At 51.3% G+C, this 16,341-nt stretch overlaps 9 protein-coding genes across 9 annotated transcripts; 6 read left to right on the forward strand and 3 right to left on the reverse strand.

Annotated features, from left to right (window-relative positions):
• Positions 1–71: 71 nt before the first annotated feature.
• M437DRAFT_82799 (uncharacterized protein) lies at positions 72–854 on the forward strand (the record flags this gene model as incomplete). Its single annotated transcript, XM_041027810.1, has 4 exons — positions 72–213; positions 272–323; positions 420–603; positions 669–854. The coding sequence occupies 4 exons, from the start codon at positions 72–74 to the stop codon at positions 852–854; spliced, it is 564 nt and encodes a 187-aa protein (XP_040881829.1).
• Positions 855–1,527: 673 nt separating this feature from the next.
• On the forward strand, positions 1,528–3,013 carry M437DRAFT_73727 (FAD dependent oxidoreductase; the record flags this gene model as incomplete). Its single annotated transcript, XM_041026093.1, has 2 exons — positions 1,528–1,780; positions 1,842–3,013. The coding sequence occupies 2 exons, from the start codon at positions 1,528–1,530 to the stop codon at positions 3,011–3,013; spliced, it is 1,425 nt and encodes a 474-aa protein (XP_040881830.1).
• A 283-nt stretch (positions 3,014–3,296) lies between these two features.
• M437DRAFT_44139 (60S ribosomal protein L6) lies at positions 3,297–4,148 on the reverse strand (the record flags this gene model as incomplete). The annotated part of the gene is made up of 3 exons (XM_041020860.1): positions 3,297–3,449; positions 3,510–3,845; positions 4,038–4,148. 3 exons carry the CDS (start codon positions 4,146–4,148, stop codon positions 3,297–3,299), a joined length of 600 nt encoding a protein of 199 aa, XP_040881831.1.
• A 675-nt stretch (positions 4,149–4,823) lies between these two features.
• On the forward strand, positions 4,824–6,323 carry M437DRAFT_73729 (uncharacterized protein; the record flags this gene model as incomplete). Its single annotated transcript, XM_041026094.1, has 4 exons — positions 4,824–4,874; positions 4,930–4,987; positions 5,042–5,540; positions 5,774–6,323. The coding sequence occupies 4 exons, from the start codon at positions 4,824–4,826 to the stop codon at positions 6,321–6,323; spliced, it is 1,158 nt and encodes a 385-aa protein (XP_040881832.1).
• A 568-nt stretch (positions 6,324–6,891) lies between these two features.
• M437DRAFT_82803 (uncharacterized protein) lies at positions 6,892–9,381 on the forward strand (the record flags this gene model as incomplete). The annotated part of the gene is made up of 4 exons (XM_041027811.1): positions 6,892–7,104; positions 7,157–7,727; positions 7,815–8,177; positions 8,231–9,381. 4 exons carry the CDS (start codon positions 6,892–6,894, stop codon positions 9,379–9,381), a joined length of 2,298 nt encoding a protein of 765 aa, XP_040881833.1.
• Positions 9,382–9,852: 471 nt separating this feature from the next.
• Positions 9,853–11,131, reverse strand: M437DRAFT_82804 (eukaryotic translation initiation factor 3 subunit H; the record flags this gene model as incomplete). The annotated part of the gene is made up of 4 exons (XM_041027812.1): positions 9,853–10,426; positions 10,484–10,956; positions 11,018–11,057; positions 11,115–11,131. The coding sequence occupies 4 exons, from the start codon at positions 11,129–11,131 to the stop codon at positions 9,853–9,855; spliced, it is 1,104 nt and encodes a 367-aa protein (XP_040881834.1).
• Positions 11,132–11,585: 454 nt separating this feature from the next.
• Positions 11,586–12,589, forward strand: M437DRAFT_43311 (polysaccharide deacetylase; the record flags this gene model as incomplete). Its single annotated transcript, XM_041020722.1, has 2 exons — positions 11,586–12,245; positions 12,299–12,589. 2 exons carry the CDS (start codon positions 11,586–11,588, stop codon positions 12,587–12,589), a joined length of 951 nt encoding a protein of 316 aa, XP_040881835.1.
• Positions 12,590–12,750: 161 nt separating this feature from the next.
• M437DRAFT_73733 (uncharacterized protein) lies at positions 12,751–13,872 on the reverse strand (the record flags this gene model as incomplete). Its single annotated transcript, XM_041026095.1, has 2 exons — positions 12,751–13,392; positions 13,450–13,872. 2 exons carry the CDS (start codon positions 13,870–13,872, stop codon positions 12,751–12,753), a joined length of 1,065 nt encoding a protein of 354 aa, XP_040881836.1.
• A 353-nt stretch (positions 13,873–14,225) lies between these two features.
• Positions 14,226–16,275, forward strand: M437DRAFT_82807 (uncharacterized protein; the record flags this gene model as incomplete). Its single annotated transcript, XM_041027813.1, has 2 exons — positions 14,226–14,351; positions 14,404–16,275. The coding sequence occupies 2 exons, from the start codon at positions 14,226–14,228 to the stop codon at positions 16,273–16,275; spliced, it is 1,998 nt and encodes a 665-aa protein (XP_040881837.1).
• Between the last annotated feature and the right edge of the window lie 66 nt (positions 16,276–16,341).

Below are 16,341 nucleotides of genomic sequence, written 5' to 3' on the forward strand. Positions count from 1 at the left end.
TCAATCAATTGCCTACCATACTGCATCAGCTTTCAAGCTTATCATAAGCTTAAACACCACCAGTCCCAACCATGTCAGCCGAGATTGAACACCCTCTGACCAGACTCGACTCTGCTGTCTCTGACACCACTTACGAGCCTGGCCATGAGAAGCAGATCAAGCATCGTAGAACCAGCAGTACCGTTTCAGGTGTTTTCAGGATAGAAGATCTAGGTAAGTTGGAGCTTGATAACTTCTTATCAGTTCTCGCATGTCTCTGACTCCTTTACAGAACAAGAGAAGGTCGACCTGGAGATAGCGCCGGAAACGCAGAAACTTGGATGGTAAGTCTGTCCTGATATGTCGATGTGGCCTTGAGCTCTTTTCAATATCGCCTTGGAACGTTGTGAGTATTGCTTCCAGATGCTGATGAGAACCAGGAAGCTAAACAAGAACCCAAACACAATCGAAGACAAGGATGTGTTAAAGAAGTTACTCGTGACGCCGCCAGTTAAGAAGATCGACCTTCACTTCCCACTAGGGCTTAACGTCACTGCCCGAAACCTCAAGGGAGTGACAATAAAGGATGCGGTAGATGCCATTTACAAGCAGTTCAAGAAGAAGGTATGATCTGATCTCACCTACCCCTACTCGCGCGTGATATGGCATCTAACCACCACTGTGTATAGGATGACGATGACATGGGAGAGAACCCCTACCTCGCTGGTTTCGAGTGGGACAGAGAAGAGTGCTACACCCGCTTCATCGTTCACCAGAAGAAGACTCCTGGCAACAACGATGGCGCCCCTAGCGGAGGCAGCAAGAAGAAGGGCAAGAAGGACAAGAAGGAAGAGGCCGACCCTCTACTCATCTAGATGCCATGTCGGTGTTGGTACCCTAGATGGGTGACCTCAGTCTTTTCTTGCTCCGCCCAACACTCCTTTCATATCATCAACCGCGGGCCGGGTATTGAGAGGCATATTGTCGTTGATGACTCGCTCCGAGAGCGTATCCATATTGTTGTATTCATTATGATCATCGGGCTCGGACCATTTGCTGGTAGATACTGGCACTTCGTCTGGCTCGTGTATTATTCTCTTCCGATCCTCGTTCTTGCTCTTCTAGTTCCTATGCTCTTGCTTCCAGTGTCGAGAAATTGTGCCTGGGCTGTGATGTTGGGAGAAAATTGCTGCGTCGCAAGTCTCGCTCGAAGGTCCAACCCAACGCCCGAAGTTCTTCCATGGCTCCTCGTCCCTTCCCAGCAACAACAGTGTCTTGATGATTGAAACAGCAGCTGAAAAAGACAAGTTCTCCTCGTATCTTTTGAATAGGCGTTCAAAGAGTCAGTGGCATCCGTGCATTGTGAAATTGATCGAGTTGACAAGATTCGAGGCTGTGTCAACTCCGCTTTCCTTATCTTCAACATCGCATCAACCTGCCCGAACAAGACATGAAGGTCGATATATGTATATAAATCATAGCTTTTCCTCTCAAAATCAATCCAACATCAACCAGTTCCCTCAGCTAGACTCCAAATTTGTTCTCGAGATGGAAGAGAGAGCCCGCATCCCTGTCGACCTACCTCTACCAAACCCAACCACATCCTATTGGCAAGACCCGCCCGTTGAAATAGCAAACCTGCAAACCACAAAAGAATTACCAAAATATGCAGACTATGTCATTATCGGTAGTGGTATCAGTGGTGCATCTACTGCCTATAATCTGATCAGGAACAAACCAAACAGCTCCATCGTGATGCTAGAAGCAAGACAAGCATGTAGTGGAGCAACAGGTCGGAACGGTAAGCTCTAGACAGTCTATGATGCTGGTCTGTATGATACACTGATGGCAATCAATCTCAGGCGGTCACACAAAGGCAGCAAGCTATCGCAGCTTCCTCGAGCACGAAGCCGAACATGGCCTCGAAGATGCCATTAAGATTGCTCGTCTCGAGTACGCTAATATCAGAGAAACCCATGCCTTGGCTCGGGATCTGCATATTGACTGTGCATCTACGCCCTGCGATACGGTAGACATCATATATGATGCGGCCACCCTCGCGCGAGGCAAAGAAGCCATTGCCAGAATGCAAGAGACCATGGGACCTGATGACCCAGCAGCAAAGTACAAGATCTTATCAGCGGAAGAGACGAAGGCGAAGTATCATACTCCCGATGCTCTGGGAGCGTTTGTATATGAAGCGGGAAGCATCAGTGCATATCGCTTCACCATGGGAGTGCTGAAGCATTGCCTCCAGAGAGGCGTTAACCTGCAGACCAACACCCCAGTCGAAGGCATCGAGTCAGCGAAGGACTTCGACCGGGAGGCACCGAGATGGACAGCAAAGACATCAAGAGGCAGCGTCGAGACCGCCAATCTAATCTTAGCGACTAACGGATATACCGCGCATCTGTTGCCGCAGATGCAGGGCATCATTGTTCCTCTGCGCGGACAGATCACAGCACAACGACCGGGGTCCAAGTTGCCAGGCTTGGATACGACTTACTCTTTCATCTATGCTCAGGGATACGAGTACATGATCACTCGACCGCCAGGCACTTCGGATGCTGGCACTATAGTCATTGGCGGCGGGCTGGGAAGACTAGCCAATGCTGGTGCATCTGAATATGGAAACATTCTTGATACAGACTTGAATGCGGAGATCTCAACCTACCTTTACGATTGCACAGCAGGCTACTTTGGCGAGAACTGGGGTGAAGATGCAAGGCAAGGCAGGATCGTCAAGGAATGGTCAGGAGTGATGGGCGCGAGTGCAGATGGATTGCCGTATGTGGGAGCAATGCCTGAGATGCCAGGCATGTTTGTCTGTGCCAGCTTCAATGGTCATGGCATGGTCATGTGTCTCAAGTTTGCAGAGGCGCTAGTCGACATGATGGAGGGTGATAAGGACGTAGATTGGTTTCCAAAGGCGCTTGTGGTGACTGCTAAGAGATTCGAGAGGAAGTTTCAAGGAAGGCTGGATATGCGTGCGCCTGGCGAGGCTCTATTCGATCGATCGACTGTAGACAAGTGACGTGCTGAGTATGGAACTGGGAAAGGGTTGTGAACTAGAAAAAATGAGTCGTTGCGGCACTATGCGCGCCTCGGACATGATATTTTGGAAGCTTTTGAGCAATGATTTTCATGTTTTTATAAGAAAGTCGCAGTGCCTTGTAGCGGGGAGAAAAAAGAACAAGCCCATGTCCGATTTTTGGTGTAACATTCAAAGCGCCGCAGTAATATTGCTCTTGCTCACCACGCGCCCGTTCCATTCATTGACCGCAACCAAAGTCCATTTGTGTGTCGTGCCAAATCGCTTAGAAGACCATCTCGTGGGGCTTGTCGCCCGATCTGAGGCTGAAGGTGGAGCCGAGGTAGGAGATGAGGAAAGGCTCCTTCTTGAGGCTGGCAAGGATGGCACGGTCGACGGTCTTCTGGTCCTCGGCGCGGCCGGAGGCGACCTTCTTGGCCTGTGGGAGTGTATCAGTATTTGGCATGTCGCAATCCGGCTTTTGATGGAGTAATCGTACCTCGGGCTTCTCGCCCTGCTTGAAGAAGGCCTCCTCACCCTTGGCCTTCGACTTCTTCTCTCTGGCGAAGTAGGCGTCGCCACCAACCTTCTCAACAACCGACGAGTCAATGCCGGAGATGTCGACCTTGGTGCTTGTTGCGATAACGTAGCGAGCGTTGACGCGTCTGAGAGGGACACCGTTGACCTTGAAGGGGCCGGTGACGAGGAGAACACCCTGGGCGAGGTTCTTGAGGAGAACAACGCGCTTGCCACGGAAACGGCCAGCGAGGAGGATCAAGACGGTACCGGGCTGGAGGGAAGCGCGGGGCTTGCAAGGGCGCTGGTTCTTGCGGACCTGAAGAGGAGGGACTTGTCAGCGGACTGTATTCCCTTTGGATGTGTACGCAGATGGTCGGGTCGAGAGAAGAGCGCAGAAATGGCCGTATGTTTGGTGTGCGCGCAATGGTGTATTCCCTGATGATATCCAACTCTTTCTGCTCTTTCTCTCGGTGGGTTCTGGCGGTCGGCGGTCGCATGTGTTGCATACCTTCTTAGCCTGGCTGTCGTCCTCGGCCTGGTAGTACTTGGGGGCCTTCTCTGCGGCAGCAGGGATGACACGTTCACCCTGTTGGAACTTCTTGGTCTGCTGGGCGGACATTTTGGCGGGTTTGGCGACAGTAAGGGTGGTGTCGTTGGTTTGTCGTGTCTCGTCTTCACAAAACGGAATTCAAACTCGGTGCGTTGTGATTCACCAAAATTGCGGCAAGCGAAGCGAGACTGTGCGCCAAGCCCTGCCTGTCATCGTCCGTGCACGACGACCATCTCCATCGATAAAGTCGTCTTGTTCTTTGCCTTGCCATCACTGCCTATCTTTATGTGCAAGTACAGAAGATGACTTGTGAAAATCGAACAGTCGCTCGGCCATTCTGTGATGTGATGTGGTATGTCTAGCAAGTGACAGGCGCGGCTCAAGACTCTGCCTCCGAGGAATGGCTGATACTGCCCATGATTTCGGGCTCATTGGGGAGTCTTCTGTACTGATCTTTTGGTTGAACATGTTTGTATGATCTACGCTTGAATGAATGCCAACTTGTATGTTATTTCGAAAATAGGTTCCTTCAGTTCTTCAAGGTATCGGTCGGTAGAGAGAAAGCGCTTGGCAGGATCGGTGTTTAGCAAGGCCGACGGAAGTGAAGCTCCAGCGATCAAGCAACACGGCCAGCGTCATCGCGAGTCCATCTCTCTCTAGCAGTCCACCAAACACTGCAACATTGTTGTGTCCAACCACCATCACATCCACTCTTTAAGCCATCGACACACACACACAATTATCATGGCTACCGACTCTCTCATTACGTTCAAGGCTGGCCAGTGCGACCTAAATGTATGCACACCCTCTTCAGGATTGTTTCGAGATGCACAGCTAATGCGCATCGCAGGGCAAAAAGGTCAAGCCTGATGCCACTCCTGGCTACCTTTACCTCTATGAAGAAGATGGTATCACGACTCTGCTTTCCAGATCTCTGACCCATACCAACTGAATTCTCACAGAGCTCGTACACTTCTGCTGGCGCCCGCGTTCCGCCCCTCCCACATCCCCAGAGCTCGACCTGATCATGTTCCCTGGCGATGCTACCTTCACCCCTTACACTGGCAACACATCATCATCCGACACAAAATCTCCTACCAACGGTCGTATCTACATGCTCAAGTTCTCATCATCCTCGCAACGCCACTTCTTCTGGCTCCAATCCAAATCACAACACCCTAGTGGCGATGCAAGCTGGTTCAGCTCAAGAGACAAGCGCTACGGCGAAATCATCAACAATATCCTCGCTGGCGAAGAGGTCGATGTCGGCTTCGAGATTCAGCGTCTGAGAGGAGGTGATGATGATGACGATGACGAAGGCGGCGACGACGTTGACATGGAGGATGCACAACCCGAACATCACAGACAGGGCAGTGGCGGTGCTGGTGCAGATGCCACTGGCGCTGACCCCAGAGAAGAAGGCGAAGCCAGCCGCGAAGGTGGTGCTGATGGCGGCAGAGCGTAGGTTTTCTCTTTTCATTTCACGATTCTGGTTTTGGTTGTGCTAGAGCCATTGAAAGGCAACACTAGGCGTTGCAGGGGACTAATACCATCAAAATTGCATGGGCACGGGTATATCTGCATTGCGAGGATAGCATATATCTGAGATACCATCAGACAAGCATTTATGTTATTGCGGCTGTTCTCCAACACATCCAGGAACTTGTAGGCTGATATGCTCTGTGCGTCTGTAGTGCTCCTCCTGGCGATGCCAACGATGCTGTTCAAAACTTCCTCAGATCTCTTCAAGGGTCCTCACTCGGTACCCAGCAGCATCAACAACAGCAACAGTCATACGACCGACCCTTCACCACTCTCTCCGAGCTTCTCTCAACCAACAACACCATTCCCTGGCTGTCATCAACTTCGCCCGAGCAGATTGATGCACTCTGTATGCACCTGCCTCCCTCGCTTTTCTTGCTGGCCCAGGAATCTGGTGCCACCACTTCATCTGCTGAGCCCAGTGAGGAAACCGCTCGCGCTGCAATCGAAGCCATGGCAACCGAGCAGAAGCGTGAGCTGCTACAGCGCGTACTTCGCTCACCTCAATTGAACCAGAGTCTGGGTAGCTTAACTTTCGCACTGAGAGATGGAGGTCTTCCCATGGTCTCTGAGGCTCTCGGTGTCAGGGTCGAGAATGGCGGTATGGTCAAGGGCGGTAGTGTACCTCTCGGTGGCGGTGAAGCCGTCGAAGCCTTCGTCGAGGGCGTGAAGAAGGGCGTCCAAGATAAGAAGTCAACTTAAACACGCATCTAGACTTCCCCTAGCCAGCATATAGTCTCTACGACGATTTGCTACGATTTGTCGATAATACGAATATTTGTCAAAACGCATGGCTCAATCTGAATGTCTTCATGCGATTTCTCCATGTGGTCAAGAGTCGCCCACCCCACATCCACCACCAGCGACAGCATGCCGCACCCTTATCACCAACAAAATCACGCTCTGCCAGAGCCAGTTACAAAAGAACTGGAACGGTACGGTATGTATCTTGCTGACTCGTTGATCATCTCGCGTCCTCGGTCTCACAACGTCTGGCCGCACGTTCTGCGTCCCTTATCTTGTGGCGCCCTCGGCCACTGACATTCCGCTGATATGCTGATAACGCATTCCCGTACCACTCCCTGAACCATAGAATCCAGAGACAAAACAGTGTATGCTTTTGTGCGATGACGCCTCTTTGCATTATCGCGACTCCTTAGAACCGAACAGTAGGTTACCATTACAAGAAGAGCGGTAGGTCCATTTTTTGAATTCTGGCTGGCGGCTTTCTATATTCTTCGTTATCCTTGGTTCTGTGAGAAAGGAGAAAATGTCGCATGAGATGGCTGACGAGGATACTCCTCTGATTGATGTTGAGCAAGCTCCAGATCGTCGACTCAGCAGATTGATACAGAAGGACGATGCAGCGAGTTCGATTGTCAAGAGCCATGTTAGTGTTGAAGAGCAGGCTATGGCTGGTAGTACGGTAGGCGAGAGACTGGCCTACAATGACTATACTACCATAGACTGGTTACATGATCTTGTGAGTGTTTCTTCTTTTGCTGCAAAAATCAAAGAAGCTTATACAATGATAGGTCAAAGATTCCTATCGTCTTCGCGATATCCACAACAAAAAGAACCTCAAAGGCAAAGCACTCGCTCTCTTCGACTCATCCTCTGGCTGGATAGCAGCAGCAATGATCGGAGCCTTGACAGCCTGCGTAGCCTACCTCGTCGACATCGCCGCCGCAACAGTCAGTGACTGGAAGCTAGGCCACTGCAGCACAAATCCTTTCCTCACCCGCGAAGCCTGCTGTGCCTCTGCAACCTCAGCCTCTGAGCCCGTCACCGAATGCGCCGAATTCAAAACCTGGAACGACAAATACACAGCTGCTTTTGCAATTTACGTTGCTTTTGCTTTGCTGTTTGGTCTTGTCAGTGCTAGTGTGACGATGACTACGAAGAGTGAATTGCCTACTGCTGGTGCTCCTGATGCAGAAGATAAGGATGGAACTGCTCAGCCTGCTGGAAAAACAATGTATATGGCTGCTGGATCTGGTATCCCAGAGATCAAGACTATCCTTGGTGGATTTGTGATTCCGAATTTCTTGTCTTTGAAAGTTCTGGTGGTGAAGGCGATTGGTGCTGTGTTTGCTGTTTCCACAGGTAAGCATCATCTCCTCCTTTTGCAAGCCTCAGCTGGATGCTGGTTGAAGTCTTCTCTCTGGTTACTGACATACCATGGCAATATAGGCATGTGTCTTGGAAAGGAAGGACCATTTGTACACATCTCCACTTGCGTGGGATACCTCGTGGCCTCCTTATTCCCAAAGTACCGCGACAATGGACGCAAAATGAGAGAGATGCTGAGTGCGGCTTGCGCAGCTGGTCTATCTGTAGCTTTTGGTGCACCCATCGGCGGTGTGTTGTTCAGCTATGAGGAAATCAGTACTTACTTTCCGAGAAAGGTGCTGTGGAGAGCATTTCTCTGCAGCGCTGTTGCCGCCATGGTGTTGAAGGAGCTCAATCCAACAGGCACTGGCAAGTTGGTCTTGTTTGAGACCAATTATGGCACGAGTTATGGTGCGGTGCACTACTTGGTGTTTGTCGTACTTGGTGAGTTATGGCTGCAACGCTAAAGTCCGCACGTACTAACAACTTCTTAACAGGCATCGCAGGCGGCATCTTTGGTGGTGTCTTCTGCAGATTAAACTACCTCTGGAGCAAATCCTTCCGCAAATACGCCATCATCAAGAACCATCCAGTCTTCGAAGTCTTCTTGATTGTTCTCGCCACAGCACTACTCCAATACCCCAACCCACTGATCCGCGAGCCTGGCGATATGATCATCAAGACATTACTCGTAGACTGCAGAACCGAAGACTCTGCAGAGTCTTGGGTGTGTCAGAATGAGGCTCGTACAGATGATCGCTGGGCTTATATGGGCTGGTTGATCTATGGCACATTGGCCAAACTCGCACTTACCATCATTACCTTTGGCATCAAAGTTCCATCTGGAGTGATCATTCCTGCTCTGGATGCAGGAGCACTGTTCGGTCGTCTGCTAGGTCAGTACATTAGCGACATTTCTCCTGGCATCTTCGCCATGGTCGGTGCGGCCGCATTCCTAGCTGGCGTGAGCAGAATGACTCTATCCCTCTGCGTTATCATGTTCGAACTCACAGGCGAGTTGGACTACGTACTCCCCCACATGGTAGCAATCCTAGTCGCCAAATGGGTAGCCGACGCCCTGGGCAAAGAAGGCGTCTACGACCTCGCTCAAAACGTCTTGGGCCACCCTTTCTTAGACCTCGATCACAGTCTAGGCTACATCCAGATGGAAAACGTCCTGGTCGAACAACTGATTCCTCCAGCACACACCATGGAACAAATCACGCTTCATGTGCCTGCAAGCAACAAAGTCAGAAGAGAAATCCTAGAGGAAAAGCTCGTCCAGCTCGAAAGCAGAGGCCTCATGGATGCTGGTCTTGTGCTTGTTCAGAACAACCATATCCTACAAGGATATCTAGCAGAAGGCGAACTCAGCTTCGGATTGAGAGAACTGGGAGGACTGTACCCCAAAGACAGCGAGGTGCGATTACTAGGCAATGCCGAAGAGGGTGATTTCGATCTCTCGACTTTTGTAGACCGTACCCCTATGGTTGTCTGTGCAAAGGCACCAATGGAGTATGCGGTCGAGCTGTTTGGAAAACTGGGACTGCGGCATTTGATGGTGATCGAAGAAGGTACTGGAAAACTGGTAGGTGTCATCATCAAGAAGAGATTGGTGGCATATCTGGATGGATTGAAACATGGTTGAAGGAAATGACGAATAACGATGAACCTGCCTTTTGTATTTTTACGGTATTGACGAGAAGTGCATGTGCTGCTATGTCCCAGTCAAGCAGTCATGTTGTTGCCCCTGCTCAGAAATATTCAACTTGGCAATTCCGCGGGTCCTCGTGCTACAAGACATCTCATATCGTTTCGTCAGAAGATTGACTGAAGTTAGAAAAGAATTCATTAATCTCTCATGTGCCTGCGTCGTGTCTTAAAAAGCCTACAGAAATGCCCAAAGTATCCGCGCTTTTTTGTGTCACACAGATTGATGATCTTCTTTTGGAATTTCGCTCCGTAAAACGCCTGTTTCTTTTTGTCGCCCACAAAGAACCAAAATCATGCCCACACATCAATGCCCGGATATCTTTCGCAGAAGAAATGCTTTTTTGAGTTGCCGTCTCTCTTTTGAGGATGCTCCGTTTATCTACAACCACCAGAACGTAACAACAACCTAATCGTCGCTGGGGACGAGGTTTGACTTGACGGCAAACATCTTTGCGGAGATGGAGGCGGTGAAGGCATCGACCTGGCGGGCGTATTGTTCGACTTGACGGCTGTTGACAAGAGTCTCGAGTCTTGAGGGCTCCTGAGGGAGCTTGAAAAGCTTCTGCCACTCATCCTCGGGCAGAAGAGGCTGCTTTGTGGCGGCACGGCTGGCGTTCTCGGCCTTGCGCTTCGTTTGCCATTGGGTGATCTTGGCCTGCTCACGGGCGAGCGAACGCTGGTAGAATTGGTAGTTGTTGAGCTCGGTGTGGTGGGTCTCTATGCTGTCCAAAAGGAGGTCGCAGGTCTTCTCGAGGAAGGGGTCGATTGAAAGGTCAAGCGAGTCGAAGTTAGGTGCCAGGGGGAGAGTGGTGAGCGAGGGGTCTTGCTCGAGAGTGGCGAGGCTGGGAGGGAAGTTCAAGGCCTTGCTGGGAGGAGGGGTAGGGAGTTGGTGGAGGAAAGAGGTGAGAAGGTGCGAGTTGTAGACAACAACGGGCAGCTCGGTGAAGATGTCCTGGTAACGGAGACCGCTCTTTTGCAGGCTGGATATCACAAATCAGCATGACGGTTCGGGTTCCTGTATTTCTTGGTATCCTCACCTCTCAGTGGTGAACTTGCCCTCCTTGTAAGCGGCGATGAACTGGGGAGAAAGGCGGTAGGCGCGGAGGTTGAGACTGCCCTGGGAGCTGCGGCTGACGTCGTGAACCAGGGTGACGGTGCGCTCGTTGGGCTCCTTCTGGTAGTAGAACTGGTTCTCGATGGCGGCAAGGCTGACAAAGTTGCCCATGCTGGCGCTCATGTACCAACCAACGCTCTGAGCGTCAACGTTAACTTCGCGAAGCATGCGGATCATCTCAGCCTGGTATGCGATGTTGGCCTTTGCGCGGGGAGCGGCAATCTGGGCAGCGAGTTGTGCATCGTTGGCATCGCCTACAGCAACGCCGCCGTCGACCTGAGGCATGTTGAAAGAGTTGGTGACCTGCAGTTGGCCCTCGATGTCCAGACCGACCAGAGATCCAGTTGCGATGCTGGGGAAAACCTGCGAGCTGTGCTTGATAATGCGCATGACGACCTGTCCGTCTTGTCAACTCTTGTCCTCTCTTTCATCCTTTGGCCATGGTTGGGTCGCATACCAGAGCGTCGACGCGCACCTCGCGCAGGATTGTCTCGTTACTGCGTCAGTGTCAGTATGGGGTCCGTGGAAATTGCAGACGAGCATTTCGGCCTTACACTGCAGTCTCTGCCATTTTTGCGGTATGGAGATGTGTGTTGCGTTCGAAGCGGTGCGCTCTGATCTCGTCGACTTCCTGTCGTTGTCGAAATTTTGGCTGAACCAAAGCTTGGCACTCCGCTTCCAGTCAACCAAGCACTCCTGCGCGCAGACTTCCAGCTTCCTTTTCTCCTGCATACATGGTCACGCGATGTATGCTATCATGTTGCTCGAGACAATTTCTCCCAAAAAGCTTTGCTACGGGTTCTGATGACAATCATGATTCCATGACACGCTTCTTTGTCAGACTCCAGCAGTAGAATGGTCGTCCGCCTGGTTGCACCTTCCCCTTTGGTCCTGATACATATATCATCAGCCTTGTGCCAAAAGCAAGTAGGTATCTCTATAGTAAAGTTATAAAGTGTAAGTGCCGTCCAACTTTTGCTCTCATTTCAGAGCACTATCAACTCTGAACTTCAATCTTCTTCAACATGGCCTCTTCTGCCCCCATATCCAGCACGACTGGACCCAAGCAAAAGATCAAAATCGCCCTTTCTATTGACTTTGATGCAATTTCCGGCTGGCTGGGCACATCTCAACACCCCGATAACAACATGGCCGACATCTCATCCGGCTACTTCAGCGGCTACGTTGGTGTTCCTCGGCTCCTCAAAGTATTCTCCCGTCTCGGTATATCTGATAGAATAACTTGGTGCATCCCCGGCCACTCGATGGAAACGTTCCCTGAACAAACAAAGGCGATCGTCGAGTCAGGAGCTGAAATCGCACTACACGGTTATTCTCACGAAGGAAGCACACAAATGACGGCACAACAGGAAAGAGATGTGTTGGTCAAGACGATGAAGCTGGCAGAGGAGCTGGCAGGCAGGAAACCTAGAGGGTACAGAGCACCATTGTATCAAATCCAAGAACGTACAGTGAGGTTGTTGCAAGAGCACGGCTTTCTTTGGGACTCAAGTCTGGCGCATGTGGACAGCGCGCCATACTTGTTACCCAAGAACGTGGACAAACTCGACACGATCGAGTTTTCTCCCGACAAGGAGGCAAGTAGTTGGATGAAGCCTTCCAAGGACTTTATGAAGTTGGATAAGTCTACGCTGGTTGAAATTCCGTGCAATTGGTATATGGAGGTTGTTGCTTTCTACCCTGACTTTCTGACTCTTTGTGACTGATAAGTGTACAGGACATGACACCCATGCAATTCTTCCCCAATGTGCCGAATTCACAAGGCTTCGTCGACGTTCGCTTGATCGAACGCATGTGGATGGATCGTTTCGAGTGGCTGAAGAGCGAAGTTGAAGATGGCAGGGAAGATATGACAATCTTCGCTCTCGTCCTTCATCCAGACACTAGCGGAATGGCGCACGTAATCGGAATGATTCAGAGATTCCTGACTTGGGTCAAATCTTTTGGAGACGAGGTTGAGTTCTGCACCTACGAACAGATTGCAACTGAATTCATAAGGCAGAGATAAATTTCGGGAGAAAATTGAAGTTCTTTTTGCCTGGATATCTAAAGGCATATACTGAAGAAAAAGGTCAAAGTGACAAGGGGGTGGTAATTTTACAGGAGAAGAAACCAAAACGCCACATCGATGCAAACCACATGTAAACCATAATACAAGCAACAACAAATTTATTGCTGAGAGAGCTTGTTGATGGCGTTCTGCTTCTCCTGAGCCATGACCTCTCCAATTCTTGCAAGTTGTTCCTCGGACAGCTCGGGAGGGTTGGCGAGTCTCTCCTGTCGCCTTAGCTCCTTCAGTTCGGCAAGAGGAGTGGAAACCAAACGGGCGAGGTTCTCCTTGTGCTTTGCGGCGCGGTCTTGGGCCTCCTTTGCGGCAATGTATGCTGGCTCGTGGCGGGTACGGAAGATGGAGTACTTGTTTCTCAGCTCATCAATGACAGATGGAGGCATGGGTGGTTGGAGCAAGTAGGGGCGGTGGGTGGCCTCGTCGACAGTGATACGAAGGGTGTCGTCGTCGTAGCCTTCTGGTTTGTCCTTTTCCTCAGTCTTGGGCCAGGGAAGTGGGGTCTTGACACCAGGAAGGAAGCGTTGGCCCTGAATGTATTCACGATGACCGTTCTTGCGCTCTACCCATCCAGCGTTGCGCAGATCGACCTTGTCCAGAACGACGTCTTCGAAGTGACCGGTGGTCTGGTCGCGAAGAGGAAAGACGAGTTTAAGGTCGTCCCAAGGAACAGGCACTGCTTGTGGTTGAATGTGGCGACTGTCATTGTTTTCCTTGCGCACATATTCGGGAACGAAGAAGTCGGCCTTGAAGAGTTGTTAGCATTGGTGGGAAAAGTAGCAGGTGTTTTTTGGTGGGGATACCTTGCGCAAGTCCTGCATGCGTACGAAACCAGTATCGGGTTGAGTTTCAGCAATGGTTCCGATCTTGCCAATATCTTTTCCCTTTGTGACTAGGACTCTATCGCCGACAGCAAAAGGGCACTTGAAGTGCTTGTACATGGTCCAGTGGAGCTTTGCGGTCTGAATGACGCTGGGGTCGATGGTGCCGTAGTTATCCTTGAGGTAGCCAGTATCGCGTCTGGGAGCGAGGAGGGGGCCGACTTCATATTCCTCGCGTCTGCGGAACTTCTCTTCCTTGAAGTAGATGGATTCTTGCTTGCGGCGAGACTGCATCTGCCATCGTGCGCCCCATTCCTTTGCATTGTCGGCCTTCTCAGTCTGCTTCGCAGCGCGGCGCAGGGCCTGACGCTCGGCGGCTATCCTTCGCTGGACCACCTTCTGCATTGCGACGGTGGGATATACAAATGATATGTCGGCGTCGACAAAGTCCAGAGTCTCTGTAGAAGTTGCGGACTTTGGTGGCCTGTGCGCGTCACTCCCGAAGCGGGTTGCTATTTAGCATGCGGGCAGTTGCTAGCCGAGCCTTCGAGTTCGAAAAGACATAAACAATCTGAACATCAACTCTTGTACAATTTCGAAAAAGTCACCCTACATCCGATCAGATTGCAGGGTCCGCCATGTCGCCATTTCCCACGTGAAGCTGAACTTACGCGCCTGCTCGATTCATACTACGAAACACGATACACGATATACGAAACACCCTCGTTCTTTCCTCATCGCCATTACTCGACCTCGCCATGCCGAGTCTCCTCGCTCCACGTCTGGAATGCTTCTACTGTGGCATGCGATCACCCCATGTCAAGGACGGACGCACGCGACAATTCACTTGCACCAGCTGCGAAGCCACAAACCACCTCGACTCGGTACGCCAACCACCATCCACCTACGAATCGCCAACTCTGACTTTTGCTATAGAATGGAGACATCACTGATCCCCCGGCTACTCCAAATCCTAAACAACCTGCTTCCTTTGCCCATCCTCCTCAGCGACCCACTTCGCCCGTCCAGCCCGAGTCGTCCAACCTCTTCTGCAAAACATGTCTCAAGAATCAGCAAATGGTCACTACCCTCCTCGCCGAGTACCTCCCCGCCGAGAACCATCCACAATATCAAAAATACGAAGCCGAGTACCCGCAATATCGCAAAGACCTCGAGCGTCGCTTTCCCCAAGTTTGCCTGAAATGCGCCCCGAGAATCGAACAACATCTCAAGAGGACAAACTACGTCGCAAAGGCCGATTTTCTCACGCGGAATCTTGAACGTTCAAAAGCTCATGCCTTCAACAACCTTCCCACTTCATCCTCTCTCGCCATATCTGCCTTAAGCGTCGCCGCTATGGCCTGGTGGGGAAGTGCTCTCTTTCAGGCTTACTGGCACGCTCTGGCTTTCTTGGGCATTCCTGGAGACAATGAGGAGGTCGCCGGCTTGACTCCTCTCATGCTTGTCGGTTGTTCAGTAAATGGCTTTCGCCTACACTTCCTACCAGCGGGTTGCGCTCATCTCTTTGTCGACCTTGTCAAGAAATCTTTATATCTGAGCTTCTGGCTTCTATGGTGGAATCCAACTTTCAAAGATCGCCTAAGGTTCCCTTATCGAACTCATCATGCAGTTGGACTGGCCGACTTTTACCGTTACCAATTTGTAATCCTCGCTCTGAGAGCTACTGCTTGGTGGTACTTGAGCGGGCCCTGGATCGAGGGCTCGGCCAGTGATATCACAAAGGGCATGCACGGTTGTGCTGTCCTGTTCATTCTCCTGAGCACCGTCGCTTCTTTGCGCACCGTCATCTACTCGTCCGCTCCCAGAGTCTCATGGAAGGCTAGTACGGAGCCTCTGATCGAGCCAGGGAGCTTCCATCTCCCAGCTGACGACTTTGTCAGTCAGGCCTCACCTCATCTTCCTACCATGTCTCCTTCGCGGCAGCCATTTCTCGTCGAGAATTTGGGCTCCCATCGCGTCACTCGATCAGCCACACGAGCTGCATCACCACTTTTGTCTCAATTCTCTCGGCCATCGCCATCTCCTGGCCCTGCTCAGGATATGGAAGATTCGATGGATTGGGAACCCATCAACCAATCTTCGCCCATCCGACCTACTCATACTGCTCAGGCCCCAGCAGCTTCAGCACTCCCACCCTTCTTGCGTCCAGCTGCAAGTATGGCAACTGGTGAGAAATCTCCCTTTACCGGTCGCCTACCACCAGCGCCCATGTCGCCTGCACATCGCCTACGGAATCCTCCAGCACCGCCACAATTTAAACCAACTCCTCTCTCGCAACAGCGCGACTTTTTCAAGAAGATGGGACTTTCATCCGCCAGCGTGCCTTCTCTGTCGAAAAAGCCTAATGTGACAGATGACCACGATGACGAAGACTCTCCACGCAAACCCGCGTCCTACATCTCTAGCTTGGACAGAAACAGGACAAAAGACCATTTTGAGCTGCACCCAGCAAAATGGACCTTACAATCCGACATGGAAGCCGCAGAGAAGGGCACAGGCCTCGAAGACATGTTTACCTCGAGCTTTAACATTGCTGACCCCATGACTCCGAAATCCGCGCGCCGCAGTGCTGCCCAATCTCCTGCATCACCTGCTGTTGGTGAGCGTCGGCATATCTTCGATCATAATCCTATCAACCCTGTCACGGAGGAAACTGCTGCACAGGTTGTGGTAAGGAATGCTAAGGAGATGGCTTTGCCTGTTGGTTTGGCGTTGGCTGCTGCGGTTGCTGCTTGGGCTAGGGATCCAGGTGCTAGGGAGTGGATTGCTGGGGTTTGGGGCGGATGATATGGAAGAGCAGGTCTACTTATACCTACCAATGTCAAAAGACGGTGTTCTCGGTGTCTGGAAGGT

The sequence above is a fragment of the Aureobasidium melanogenum genome, assembly GCF_000721775.1.
Source record: "Aureobasidium melanogenum CBS 110374 unplaced genomic scaffold scaffold_5, whole genome shotgun sequence".
NCBI lineage: Eukaryota > Fungi > Ascomycota > Dothideomycetes > Dothideales > Saccotheciaceae > Aureobasidium > Aureobasidium melanogenum.